Source organism: Tursiops truncatus, chromosome 4 (genome assembly GCF_011762595.2).
Source record: "Tursiops truncatus isolate mTurTru1 chromosome 4, mTurTru1.mat.Y, whole genome shotgun sequence".
Taxonomy (NCBI): domain Eukaryota; kingdom Metazoa; phylum Chordata; class Mammalia; order Artiodactyla; family Delphinidae; genus Tursiops; species Tursiops truncatus.
The window spans coordinates 9,522,237-9,535,683 of NC_047037.1; the positions used below are offsets into that span (position 1 = coordinate 9,522,237).

At 45.5% G+C, this 13,447-nt stretch overlaps 1 protein-coding gene across 8 annotated transcripts in view; it reads left to right on the forward strand.

Annotated features, from left to right (window-relative positions):
* Positions 1-13,447, forward strand: part of TBC1D5 (TBC1 domain family member 5) — a 540,886-nt gene that overhangs the window by 512,764 nt on the left and 14,675 nt on the right. For all 8 annotated transcript variants that reach the window (XM_019934420.3, XM_073803671.1, XM_073803672.1 and 5 more), the window contains one exon: positions 2,452-2,551. In XM_019934420.3, the coding sequence (XP_019789979.2) occupies positions 2,452-2,551 (100 nt within the window). The remainder of the gene's footprint in view (positions 1-2,451; positions 2,552-13,447) is intronic.

The window sequence follows — 13,447 nt, forward strand, 5'->3', positions numbered from 1 at the left end:
TGTTCCATAGGAGGGACAGGAGGCTGGGATCAGGATTCCCAGGGCAGTTATTCTTATTTCTTTGTAAGACTTTCATGTACTCTCCCTCATCCTCTAGTTAATATACCTTTCCTATTCCAACTCCAAGCTTGTAAACTCCTTGGGAGCAAAGTATATAACTTCTGCCTTCTCCAGAGGGTGCCAGAGTTAGGCCCAGACTGGGTAGAGGGTTACTGAAGTTGACATGACTTGTTAATGGCAGGACCAGGAATAGAAGTCAGATTTCCTCGTGCCATATACCACTCTAGTGTTCTTCCCATTCCACCCCCATGTCAGTTATCTGTGGCTACGTAACAAACCACCCCCAAACCCCGCTCCTCAAAACGGCATTGTTACTTCTCATAGGTTTACCGGTCAGGCATCTGGACAAGGCTGGGTTAGGCTGCTCTTCCGTTCCACGCGATGCTGACTGGGTTACTCATTTGGCTGGCTTCAGACAGATGGAGCTGAAGGGTCCAGGAAGACGCCATTCACGTGTCTAGAACCTCACTGCTTCTCCTGTGGCCTCTTTCTCTCCATTTTGTCTCTCCTCCCTTTCAGTATCCTAGCCTGAGCTTCTTGACAACTAACTATGGTAGCCCTCTTCCTCTAGTGCAAGCAGAAGAAAGCAGAAGTTGGCAGGCCTCTTACACTAGCCCCCAGCTGGAGCAGTTTGACTTCTGCTGCATCCTCTGGATCGAGGCAAGTGGCAGGCCAGCCAGGATTCGAGGGGAGGAGAAACAGACACTACCTCTTGATGAGTGGAACAGCATGTCCATTGAGGGAGGGAAGGAATGGATGGTGGCCATCTTTGGAGACGAACCACAACCAGGGTTAACCCACAGATGTAGCCTTCTTTCTGTGATTCCTGTAGGGTCCTGATAGAACGGGGAAACTCAAGTTTGTGCAGACACAAAGGAGAAAAAGGAGAAGAAGAATGCCCTGAAACCACCTACCCAAGGCCCCAGTAATCATTCCCTGTCTGAGCTTCTCCTGGTTGCATTTGTCTTTACTGGAGCATCAGAAGAGAGGCTGCTTCGCCTTGTGGGATGTATAAAGTACATGGTTCATGCTTGTGTAATCCTACAGTGGGCATTTCACAGTAATTTGTTTTTAGAGCTATGGCTACGTCTGTTTTCTGCGTCAGGCATTTAAATGCATATTCCTAAGGGCTCAGCCTCCAGGCAGCCGTTAAAGACAGTGCTTTTCAGTGCTGCCTGTGTGTATTGCTTAAATGGGGTACACCTACAAGTAACCTTTTCAACTGTTAATTTCCATCTATGTGTCAAATTATATTCAGTCTCTAAGAAAAAGTATCTCTTGGGAGGTTTCTCTTCCCTTTTTTTTGATGACACAGAGGATTCTTAATGTGAAAAGAAAAGTGTCTAACACTCGAAAATCAATTTGCTAGCCTCCTCCAGCTTTGAGGATTACTCTTTCTCTGAGAAAAACTCCCTTAATCTTTGAAATTTCCTTGGGAACTTTTTTGCATGTATTCCTTTTTTTCTTAAAAAAAAAAAAAAAAAACCCAAAACCCACATTTTATCCTTTTGTTACAGTTAGATTGTCTTTTACCATTTAGATAATTATCCCACCCAGAGTATTTTTTTTCCTGGAAACAGTCAAATAAATACAATCCTCTAGTATCCTACCAAGAGAGGAAACGTTAAGAGCAGCTAATTATGGGCTGTGGGGACAGAACTTTCCCAAGTGCTTTGGGAAATCTCACATTTTAAGAGATTACCATTGTCTAGAAAATGATGAGATTTGTCTGAAACAAATGGAAATCTTTGGTTTCTCAAATGTGTGTGAGAAAATGTAATGGTCTTGTACCAGCTGCCTAAGGAGTAGGGTCCACCGAAATCCCATTTACTCTCTCAATTTGTGTGTCTCCACAGTTACTGAAGATATTTTATGTACTTCTGTAATACAAGGTTGTATGGGTAAACATTGACACGTGGCGCAAAGCTGGCATTCAATTAGGAGAAGTCCAGATTTTTTTTTTTTTTTTTTTTTTTTTTTTGGCGGTACGCGGGCCTCTCACTGTTGTGGCCTCTCCCATCGTGGGGCACAGGCTCCGGACGCGCAGGCTCAGCGGCCATGGCTCATGGGCCCAGCCGCTCCGCGGCATGTGGGATCTTCCCGGACCGGGGCACGAACCCGTGTGCCCTGCATTGGCAGGCGGACTCTCTACTACTGCGCCACCGGGGAAGCCCAAGTCCAGATTTTTTTAAACCTCCACTTTACCCTTACTCTGGTTTGGTGGTGGTGGCAGTAGTGGGTTTGCTGTTGTTTATTTGTTGCTTTCTTTCGTTCTGTCTAGGGCTGAAAAGACACTGTGGCTCTTTAACAATTCAGATCATTTGGAGGACTTTGGGGACTTTCTTTGATTTTTTTTTTTTCATTTTCATATCTTTGCTCCCTTCATTTTAGGAAGAAGAATTAGAAGCCCAGATTTCCCTCCTTCAAGGACAGTTGAATGACCTGGATGCCATGTGCAAATACTGTGCAAAGGTGATGGACACTCATCTTGGTGAGTGAAGTACTTTGGCCCTGGGCACACTGACAGTCGCGACAGTAATAGCCCAGCCGCGAGGGCCTGTGTTGAGCGCTTTACGTGAATTATCTCATGTAACCCACACAGCAGAGCTGCAGTAGGTGTACGGTTACTATCCACCTTGTGCACATGAAGAAACTGATGCACGGAGATTAATACAGTTTCCCCAAATTATAACCCCAGTGAGTAGAGGAGAAATTCAAAATCAAGCAGTCTGACTCTAGATTTCAGCTCTTAACGGCTACACTGCCCTTTGTAAATATCTCCCTGCCCCAAACCAAAATGAAATATTGAACTTTCAAGATCAGATGGTCAGCTCTACTCTTGTGCTAACCTGCCTATCATCACTCATGTGATGATTATTTTGACAGTGCTTTCGTTATTTTTTTAAGTATATGTTTTTAACCACCTGCCCAAAATGCATGTCCAGACCCTGACCTTTTCTTACTTCTGACTGTGTCTATACTTTAAGAAATGTCTTTAAAAAAAAAAAGAAGAAGTCTTAGTTTGAAGTTGAGTTTATATGTGAGTTGCCCATATGTCACATGAGAGAGTCTTCAGGCCTTATTCTCTACATTTGTGAAAGTTCTGTACTTTATATTAGAAGAGGCCTCTGCTGGACCACCTGTGTATTGCTTCAGGAACTCCATTCTGCTTGCAGAACTTTTATAATCCATACTGTGGTTATTTTCAGCCCACTCATGGACATCCTTTCCCTCTCCATTCTCCAGTGTCTAGTATCTGTAGTTTGGGAGCAAATTAGGAAAACAGGACATGTAATCTCATGGAAATGGCCAGTATGCTGCCTGGTGAGTGTGGAGAAGTGGCAATACCAAGCACTGTGAGAAATCAGGACGTACCCCACCTATGAGGGGAAACCAAAGAGCACCTACCAAGGCCTCTTCCCACTGGCAGGGGCCATGAGCGTGGCCCATCTCTGGGGCCTTCGCTGAAGATAGACTTTATGTTTGTTTGGTTTTTTTAATTTTTCTTCATTTTATTCCACAAATACTGAGCGCCTGCAACATGCCAGGCCCTTTTCTAGACACTGGAGAAATACTAGTGAACAAAACCGATGAAAATCATGTCTATTTCACAGCTCAATCCTATTTTTGACAATTGAAAACAGCCATTTTTTATCAGTTTCGTGTTTATCCTTCAGAAATAAACTATGTTTGTACAAACCAATATAACCCTGCACTTACCCTTTCAGAGTGCAAGGAGAGCGTAATCCTCACACTGCTCTGCACTTTGATTTCCCGTTGAGCACTGTATTATGGAGAGCACTTCTGTGTGAATACAGAGAGTGGCCTCGTGCTTTTTCACACCTGCACTGAATCTCATTATATGGCTGTATCATAATTCACTTAACCCCAGACTAATGAGCATCTAAGATGTTGCCAATCTTTTAACATTACAAATGATGTTAAAATGAAGAATCTTATGTAACCTTTCACACATGGACAAGCATATGGTATAAATTCCTACTTTTCACCCTTTAATTAAAGGAGTGTTTAAATAACTGTTGTAAGTATAAGACAGCCCTGAAGCTCAGTCCTTGGCTTTCCTAGACCCAGGGAGCAGTTGTTTGTAGAACATGAAGCTTATTATAGACAAACACTTTATGTAGGAATAACAGTGACAGCCCAGGCAAAATCTAATCATTTGAATTAGCCGAGTAATGGAGACAAAGGCAAAGTGAAGTCCTGGTGCCCAAATTATCCAGATAATTAAGTTCCTGTACTTGACTTTGCGCTGGCAAGTTGGTCTCAATAATGAATCAGGAACACAATCCTCACTTGCCTCCAAAATTCAGCCGTCCGTCCTCTTTTTTAGAAGAATGAAAAAACTCAAGAGGGATGAAGATAGACTTTATACCTCAGATTCTATCAGTCACCCAGCCTGCTGGGTCCTGAGTCCATGACATGTGGCCAACACGGCTGTCGTCTGGATGTAGCCTAAAACGTACTGGCCTGGAGCCAGTAATACACGCTCTCTTATGGCTTCAGAGAGGTGCTTGAACCAAGTGTCGCGCGGCCTCCCGCTCACTGGGCCCTGTTCTATCCTCCGCCTTCTTTCTGCTCTCTTGACCCCTCCTCCAGAGAAAGGGCTCAGGAGGGGGAAGCTGAGGGACAAACTGCGGTAGGTGATCAAAAGGGTAGTATCTGTAATCACAGAAAGAGACGTTCCCCGTCACACCTGCTTCCACCCCCTTCAAAGCTCTATTTATATGTTTCTTTATGATCACTTTTTAAAATTCATATAGAATTGATTTTACATGAATCTTATAGCATCACAGTTTAAAATGCATCAAAAAGAAGGGGGTGGGATGAATTGGGAGATTAGGGTTGACATATATACACTTCGATGTATAAAATAGATAACTAATGAGAACCTGCTGTACAGCGCAGGGAACTCTGCTCAGTGCGCTGTGGTGACCTAAATGGGAAGGGAATCCAAATAAAAGAGGGGATGTGTGTATACGTATGGCTGATTCGCCGTGCTGCGCAGCAGAAACTAACACAGCCGTGTGAAGCAACTATACTGCAATAAAAAAATAAAATGCTTCAAAAAGAAGTAACGAAGAGGTAGTTTATGTATAAATAACTGATATGTATTACATAACTAGTTTTAGTTAATTATTTAAGTATAATTTTAATTTTAAAGTAAGTGTGGGCGTGTGTGTGTGCACATGCACGTGTGTGTATTTTTTCCTTCTCCAGCTAAATGGGTGACCTTCGTGTTACTTGATTTTGGGTTTTGACCAAAGTAGGAGAACAAAGAAGTGACTGAAAAGATGTACTGGAACTCTAGCAAAATCCTAGAGTAGGATATTTCCAAGTTGTTGGGGCCACATAGCAGCTTTTAAAGCAACTTTACTTAAGCCTCAGAATTTTCAAACAGCTTTTGCTCTGATTTTTGTTCTTTCAGTCAGCACCAGAAGAGCATTTTCTCAATGCATGGGAGAGGGAAGCACTTTAATTAAAGAAAAGCCCATACCCAGCTGTGAATTTTCAGTGCACCACAAAACTAGATTTGTTTTTGTGTATATGTTTCACTTTCAGCCAGAATCCCTTCACATGGCTGTCGACTTCTTTTTGCCATACAGATAGCACGACTGCATTTTTACGGCAGGGTTGAGGGTTGCAACAGAGAATTCGTGGCCCTGGGGGCTGCAGATGCATTTTATTTCATCTGCATATATAACGCTGGTTTACTAAAGGGTGTTCCCGGGTTGTAGGCAGTTTTGACTGTAAGCAAAAATTTGAGGAAAACACAAAGATTAATTGAGGTGAAGCTCTTGATCTACTTTTTAAATTATATCCTTTAAAAATGACTTTAATACCCTAGTATTTTTTCCATATGACCTTTTCTGTTTTTCCTGATTATTAAAGTAGTTCAAAAATAGGCACAAGTGAAAAATCCATGACTACGTGATTGATTATAATATAGTAATGCAATCTTTATAAAGATTAAAATATTTATTAACATAAGGAGATGTTCATAATATATTATGAAGTGAAAACAGCAGGTGGCACAATAGAATATATTTGATGTGAAAGTAACCATTAACAGTGGTGGCCTGAGTGAAAGGAAGATTATAGAGGGACTTTCTAAGGGACCTAGTCTTCTATGCTTGGAAAATCTGTAGATGCCTTAAGTGCGTATAACTAGCACCTGGGGGTCAGTCTACACTGCAGGCAAGAGTCAGCTGTAAGAGCGGCTACAGTGGTACCTGAGAAGGAGAGACAGCCTCGTGGGCATCAGACAGACACAGGGTTGAAACCAGGCTCCGTCACCTGTGAGATCAGCGTGCTTATGACCGCGTCTACATATATAAAATGGAGATACAAAGATCAATCTCTTGCCAGTTGGTTGCCAAGACTAGTAATGTTTTTAAAGCCCAGCACAGGCTGGGTTTTCAGCACAAATCCTCCCCTCTTTCCCCTTAACTCTTAACTGTCCCTTCTGGTGGACGAGCCTGGGAAACTCAGCCAGCCCATGACCAAAGAGCTGAGTAGCGACCGGTCTCGGGCCCCGCCGCTAGTTAGCGGGAGAGCTGGGAACAGTACCACACTTCCCCAAACCTACTCGAATATTCCTCCATCAAATCATGCCAAAAGATGCTGGATTTTTGGATCTGCTGGTCCTCAGATTAGGTGTGTGAGCTCTTTGAGCAAAAGCAGCTTTGTCAGAGCCCAGTGGTGCGTCTGCAGGCCACCGTGGCATGAGCCTCCCGAGGGCCGTGAGAGCGGCCTCACATACTCATCCTGGGAGTTACTGCTCTGCACCCTTTTCTAATGTTAATTATTTTCACTAAATTCCTTTCATTTCAAGAGAATGCCATATCAGCCTATGTTATCATCAGACAGGAAATAATATCTTAAAATGTCAAGTACAGTTGAAGGCTATTTTTATAACAACAAATACAGAGAAAAGCATCTCAGTTAAAAATTAAATAAAGGCATTTGTTTAAATGGTCCTTTAATTGTAGAGGTAATAAAATTGACTGGTTAGCAGTTATTTCCTTATAGTTCTAGAAGCCAACACTGAAAAAGTATTTGTCTTCTCAAAACTCTACCAAAATTCCCATTTCATTACCTCCACATAAGTGAGCTATGTGAATTCAAAGATTTAGAGACAGGAAGTGAAAATCTGTGTTTTATTAAATCTAAACTTTTCCTGTCAACTTTAGAAGACTTTTTCACATGTTAATTTTTCTGTTGCTATAGTCACTTCTGACAGTTGAGCTGAAAACCATTGACAGCAGGAACCTCCTGGCTGAGTCAGGCTATTTTTAGGTTTGCCCTCGTTCACAGGTAATTTAATTGCACGTGGCTGAGCTGCCTGCACTTCTCTGATCTGTGAGCAGCTGGGCTGCTGATCGCCCTGCCTGCTCCCAGGGGAGGTGTTTCCCCTCATCTGTTTGGTATTTACACTAGTTTCCGGCAGCTTGCCCTTTCATTGGTGGTTCACACAGACAATGGGAGGGTTAAATGCAATGAATGAAGGGAAATTAGAGTTCTGCAGCCCACAGGATCTTAGACTGTTGAAGATGTGGACCCCCAACAGGCCGTCTCGGCCATTCTTCATTTCACAGATAAGGAAACCGAGGCCCGGGCAGAATGAGCGACACACAGCTCGCTGGTGCCAGGGGCCCAGACCCCATCCCAGGCCTTGGACTCTCTTCCACTGATGACCCTGCGGAGGCCACGCTCGAATCAGTAGTGGGACTCCAGATCCGCTGCTTTATGGCACACGTCCTTACTGACTTTGTACTCGTCCTAACGTTTATGCAAGAATTAGCTGTAAGAGGAGGCCACTTCTGAAAATCAGTTTTTTAGCCTCTGCAAGAACTTTATGCATCTGATTTGCTGATGTTTACAAAAACAGCGTTCAATTGATGTCTTTGGAAATTTTCGGCAAGCAGTTAACTAATGACATTTGAGAAACACAGAAGGAAAATGTGATCACCAGACAGCTTTCCCTCTGTCAACCACACTGTGATAAAAGCTTCTTGTAATTCTTTTAAGAATTTGAAACACTGCATTTAATTGTGGGTAGCATAGTCCTCTGTAGAAGGATAAGATATATGTCACCTGGGGGTCTTGTTGAAAATGCAGATTTTGACTCAGTAGGTCTGAGCCGGGGCCTGAAGATGTGCATTTCTAACAGCCCCCAGGACACCTGGTGATACTGGCCCAGGACAGACTCCAAGCAGCAAGGGGCAAGAGAACTTACGCAGTCGGGGCAAGATTCAGTTAATGTATTGCTAGCGCTGTCATGCATCCGTAACCCCACACTGCAGGCACACGTGCAGGAGCTCTGTGGGTGGAGAGCTCACAAGCTCCCTGGCGACATTCAGTGCTGTTCTCAGCCTCTTTCCAGCCTTGCTGTCTTGTGGAAGGCATTTTCCCCCCGGTTGTATTATCAGAAGCCTTGGAAGCATCTTCCTTGCACCAACCCTAGACCTACTGAGAAAAACTTAGCCAACTGTACGCTACCTTATCCTTTCCTGGCTCAGAGAACACATCCCTGATCACGAGGCCTCAGTATGGACGATTCATCTTGCATCCTTTTGTTTTCCATTTTATGGCTCTCTCCATTTTCCCACATGCTTTTCCAAACTGAATATCTTTCACTCTCTTTCTCTTTTGAAGATCATTCCTAAATCCTCTGTCTTTCTTAAACTGTGTCTGACTGCAACACCTGTTCTTCCCACCTCCATATCAGGCTGCCTTTCCACCTCCTCTAACCCCGGCCTCTCCAGCGATGACCCAGGAAGCAAAAGACTTGTCCCCCCCTTCCCCCCACCTCAGTAGAAACAGGCTTGCCACCAACAGCTCGCAGGCTCAAGGACTTCTTGGCCACCACAAGCGTCTCATGCTGAGCTAAGGGCTTGTGAGTGGGGAGAGGGGCCCCGAGGCGGAGGTGACGAGGCTCGTGTTCCTGCCATGGCTGTGTTTCACTCCCAGCTGAGGTGTGGCACTTGACTGTCCCCAGTCCCCAGGTGGGCAAAACCTTATGGCCTGCAATTCACAAAGAACATATCCATCTTCAACCCAATTCAAAGGGTCTTGTCTGACTAAATGATGTTATTTTAGGATAATCTTAGCCAAACTTCTATCTCATTGCTCCCAAGTGAGACGCGGTGGTTACAGAAACCCCAGGATATTTCCTATTACTGAGGTCCTAGCTGTGTTTCTGCTTTTATTTTTAGAAATATGTATTCTGGCAAAGGCATCTAACCCTTACTGGAGCTTAGAGACCTTTTAAGTTGAAAAGTATGTGCAGAGTCTCTTCTGGTTGACCCAAAGGTGGCAGCCATATTGTGAACAGGATAGATTTTACCTTGAAGAGCCGTGCTTCTGTGCCAGCCTCTGGCCGGCAGGGAGGGAAATCCTGAGAGAAGAATCAGAAACGGTTGAGACCAGTACAGATTTGGAGCTCTGTGCTGAGCACACTCAGTTCACTTAGGAGAACTGTTTATTGGCCCGAAGACTAAGCTTCAGTGCAATACGCGTTGTTTGCCTAGTCTTCCCTTGGGTTTTCCTACGGATTGTTCCTCTCCCAGTGCTGAGTTTAGGGTCTTCAGCCATTCTGGCAGCTGGATGCAAAGTAGGACCCTTGATTGTATTTTCTGTGTGATCTGCTTTTTGCTTTTTAAGAAAATACTGAGCGCCAAGCCCCCGGACTCAGTCCTTGGCCCTCAGTAGACCGTCAGTGACTGTACTTCCCTTCACCCGCCCCTCCCACTTTCCAATCCAGGATCTGCTTGATCGGATTAGTAGCCCTTAATTCTTCCCCTGAGAACTCTCTCACCTCCATCTATTCCTCAGGAGATAAAAATCAACCCTAATGTTGGCGGGAAAGCCTCGCATCGGCCATTCAGCCAGTATTTCCTAAGTACCTGCTCTCTGATGTAGAAACAGGCTCAGGGTGAAGGAGGCTGGGGTGGGGTGAAGCGGGAGAGCGCTTTTCAAATAGAGCTCAACGTGTATGGAAAGAGTGGACCAAACTTCAAAGTAGGGAGACAGAGCGCAACAGAGAATATGCCTCGTTAGAAATACCTAAAGTGACACGTGGCTTCACAGGAAGCAAGCACAGTCCTCCTGGAGCACCAGTGATCTCAGAAACATTGGCAGGGATGGTGGGTTCAAAGTCAAGGGATGTCGTGAACCCACACCACCCGCATTTGCAACCAGAAGACCTGGAGTCCAGGACTTGCCGTGCAGAACTGTGCAGTTTCAGGAAACTTTTAGTCTTCAAGCCTCATCTCTGGATGACAGTTGCAAGCATGAAAGATGAAGCAGGAGAGTCCATCAGGCGGGTGCTTGCGGAGGGAAGGACTGACGCCTGAACAGCTTTAAGGTGGGCTTTGAAGAGGAGGAGGGTGTGGTGTTAGGAGGAGAGGAGAAGGGCCTTCTAGACGGGGAGTGGCATTGCAGGGACACCCAGAAATAGACGCCACGGATTAAAGGATGAATTTGACGCCTACAAGTCTTCTCCTAGACCTGCCTTCTCCCAAGACTGGACAACTCTGGCACACCCTCTGTGGGCAGAAATCCCTTGGCTACTAATGGCCCAGCCAAAGCCAATAGTGACAAAGTACGGGTCTGCCCCCCTCCTTGACTAATGGTCACTTCTTAAACCACCACCGCTCTCTGGACGCGTGTGACCCTGGGGCAACCATACACGTGCCCCCTCTGGTTTGTAACAGCCTGTGTATTTCCTCTGGGGCCGTCCCTTATTGTCAGAAGTCAGGGTGACTAAATCTCTGTCAGAGATGAGAGAACCTCTGGGAGCAGAATCCACTTATCTGGGTATTTAAGGAACTGGTGAAAGAAACAACAACAGCAACAACATACTAAGCAATAATAATCATAGCAAGGCAGCATGATAGACGTGGACCACTTCGATTATCTCCTCTGGCCTTCAAGGCAGGTGTCACCCGCATGTTACTGATAGGTTTAGTGACACACAGACCCATCAGTATCATGGCCCAGGGTCATCAAAGTCCAGGCTGTTGGATGACCACTCCAGTGCTCTGGAAAGCTCTGGGAGAAGTGATTGGTGTTCACTTCTCTGGGAGAAGCGGAAGGTGACTTCCTGCCGCTGGCTGACCTCCCTTAGGTCAGTTCCACCACCAGATAAAGGGCACTGGCATCTCAAGGCAGTCAAGTCACTGCCAGGACTCCATCCTGTGCCTTTTCGTATCTCCAGCTTCCCCATCAGTGCCATATGCATAAATCGTGTGTGTCAGGAGGGCTCAGGAGTCCAGCGAATCCGGAATCTGATCCTAGCTCTGTCCAGTCATGGGACCTCACATAAGAGACCTGGCATTTCTCAGCTAGGCTCCCATTTCTATGATAGGATGATGGCCCTCATCCAGAAGGGTTGTTGGGATAGTCAGATGAGGTCAGGTGGCTGTGTAGACATGGAAGCTCCCGGGGGTTGAGCTTCTGCAGTGGCCTGGGTGCTGTGCTGTTTGTTTATGCTTCACACTAATGCTCTGGGGAAAGGTCTGTTATTACCCCTCAGGCACAAGGAGGTTAAATGACCCACCCAGTTTCACCTCCTCTGTAGACAGATGTGAGTTCTCCTTTTGTCCCCTTTTCCTGCCCTTCTTAACAATATAGGCTTCTGTTATCTTTGTACCCGGCATATAGATGAAAACACTTTTATTTTAGCATTGAAAAGAATTTTAGGAAATTGAAAAAGTAGTTCGTGTGCCATTTCCATTATCCTTAGAGAGAGAGACCCATTTTTTGCGGCATTGACATTTCATTAAAAGTAGTGGAGACCCCATGGGATTGTGACGTTGATGAGATTTTTGTGTAATTTCCACAGAAGCAGTTAGTTTTGTGAGGTTTTCCCCTTTAGTTTCAGTGCCCCAACATCTTTAATAGGTAATGCTTAAATAGAAGGAGATTATAAAGAACATAACCTTCCTTCTACACAGAAACAAAAAGAAAGAACCTTTATATCATCATTTATATTATTCTGCCTCTTACTAGAAGGAAAAATGTGCACTACATTGAAAATTTAAACATTTCACATTTCTGCCTTCAATATTATAAGGTATGAAAAGAGACCGTTATGTTTTTCTATTTTTACATGCAGTGCATTTGTGACTGAGAAGTTCTATATTACTAAAATGGTTGTAAATGCTGCCTTGAATCAGTATATAGTGGAAGTGGCTAGGCAAAGGATTTACACGGTCAGTACTTTGTGAGGTAAATAAAAATTCTTGTATTCAGGACACCTAGCAGCCTCTGTAGGTGCCCTTTTGTTTTGACTTGGATTTCTGTACCCTGGATTGCACAGCTAGTCAGCTCCGTTGATTACAGGAGAGGTTTAGCCTTAAAATTAAGTGAACATTTTATGTCATTTTATGTGGGTTTTCAGGGGAGAAGCTCCTGGTTTTCATCCCCTTCAAAAAGGTGAACTTTGATCCAATCCAAAGAACCAGGCTGGAGAGCTGTTGGGTGGGAGTGCACTGCTGAGGACACCAAGGCTCGGGGCTCCTGTCCTCCCAGGTGCGCCCTTGACCTTGGTCCCCTTTCATTAGAGGAACTGGATGACTTTGATCCTGTGTGACAGGTGGGCAGCGTGGCTGCTGTACTGAGTCGAGAAGTGTTCCCCCCAATTCATGTTCACCCGGAACCCGTGAATGTGACCTTATTTGGAAAGAGGGTCTTGACAAGTGTCATGGAGTTGAGACGAAGCCGGGAGGAGGCAGGAAAGAACACTTCTCTCCAGCCTGCAGGGAGTGAGGCCCCACCGGCACCTTGGCTTTGACTTAGCACCTCTGGAACGAGAATACATTTCTTTTGTTTTAAACCACCCAGTTTGTAGTCCTTTGACACGATTACAGCCGCTACTCACATTAACAGTAGAATAGACACACCAGGTTATTTATTTTTTCTTAAGTCAAAGCAGCCCAGAGGCAGGCCCTGGGAGCAGGTATGGCAGCTCCGGGATGTGCTGGGGCCACGCCCACAGCGCTGGGCGGTGACCCTCACCCAGGTGCTTGCGAGGTGACCTGCAGGGTTCCTGCCAGCCTTTCAGGCAGCACGAGTGGGGAACGTAAAGGCCCCAAAGGCACAGACGGAGCCAGTCCCCGTGGGGAGCTTTACAGAGGCTCCCTCCGCGGGCTCCCCTTACAGCTCTTGGGCTACCGCGGTGTCACGTGACCACCGCTGGCGGCGAGGGAGGGCGCACCGCAACCTCTGGGACCCGTCGGTGAGGAGGGGTTGGAGGGTGGGGTTGGGGTCCCCCCCGCAAGCAGCCCCACCACCTCTTTAGACCTGAGAGACGGTGCGGCGGCCGTGAGCATCTAGGCTGTGGCTGCTGGCGTCTCAGCAAAGG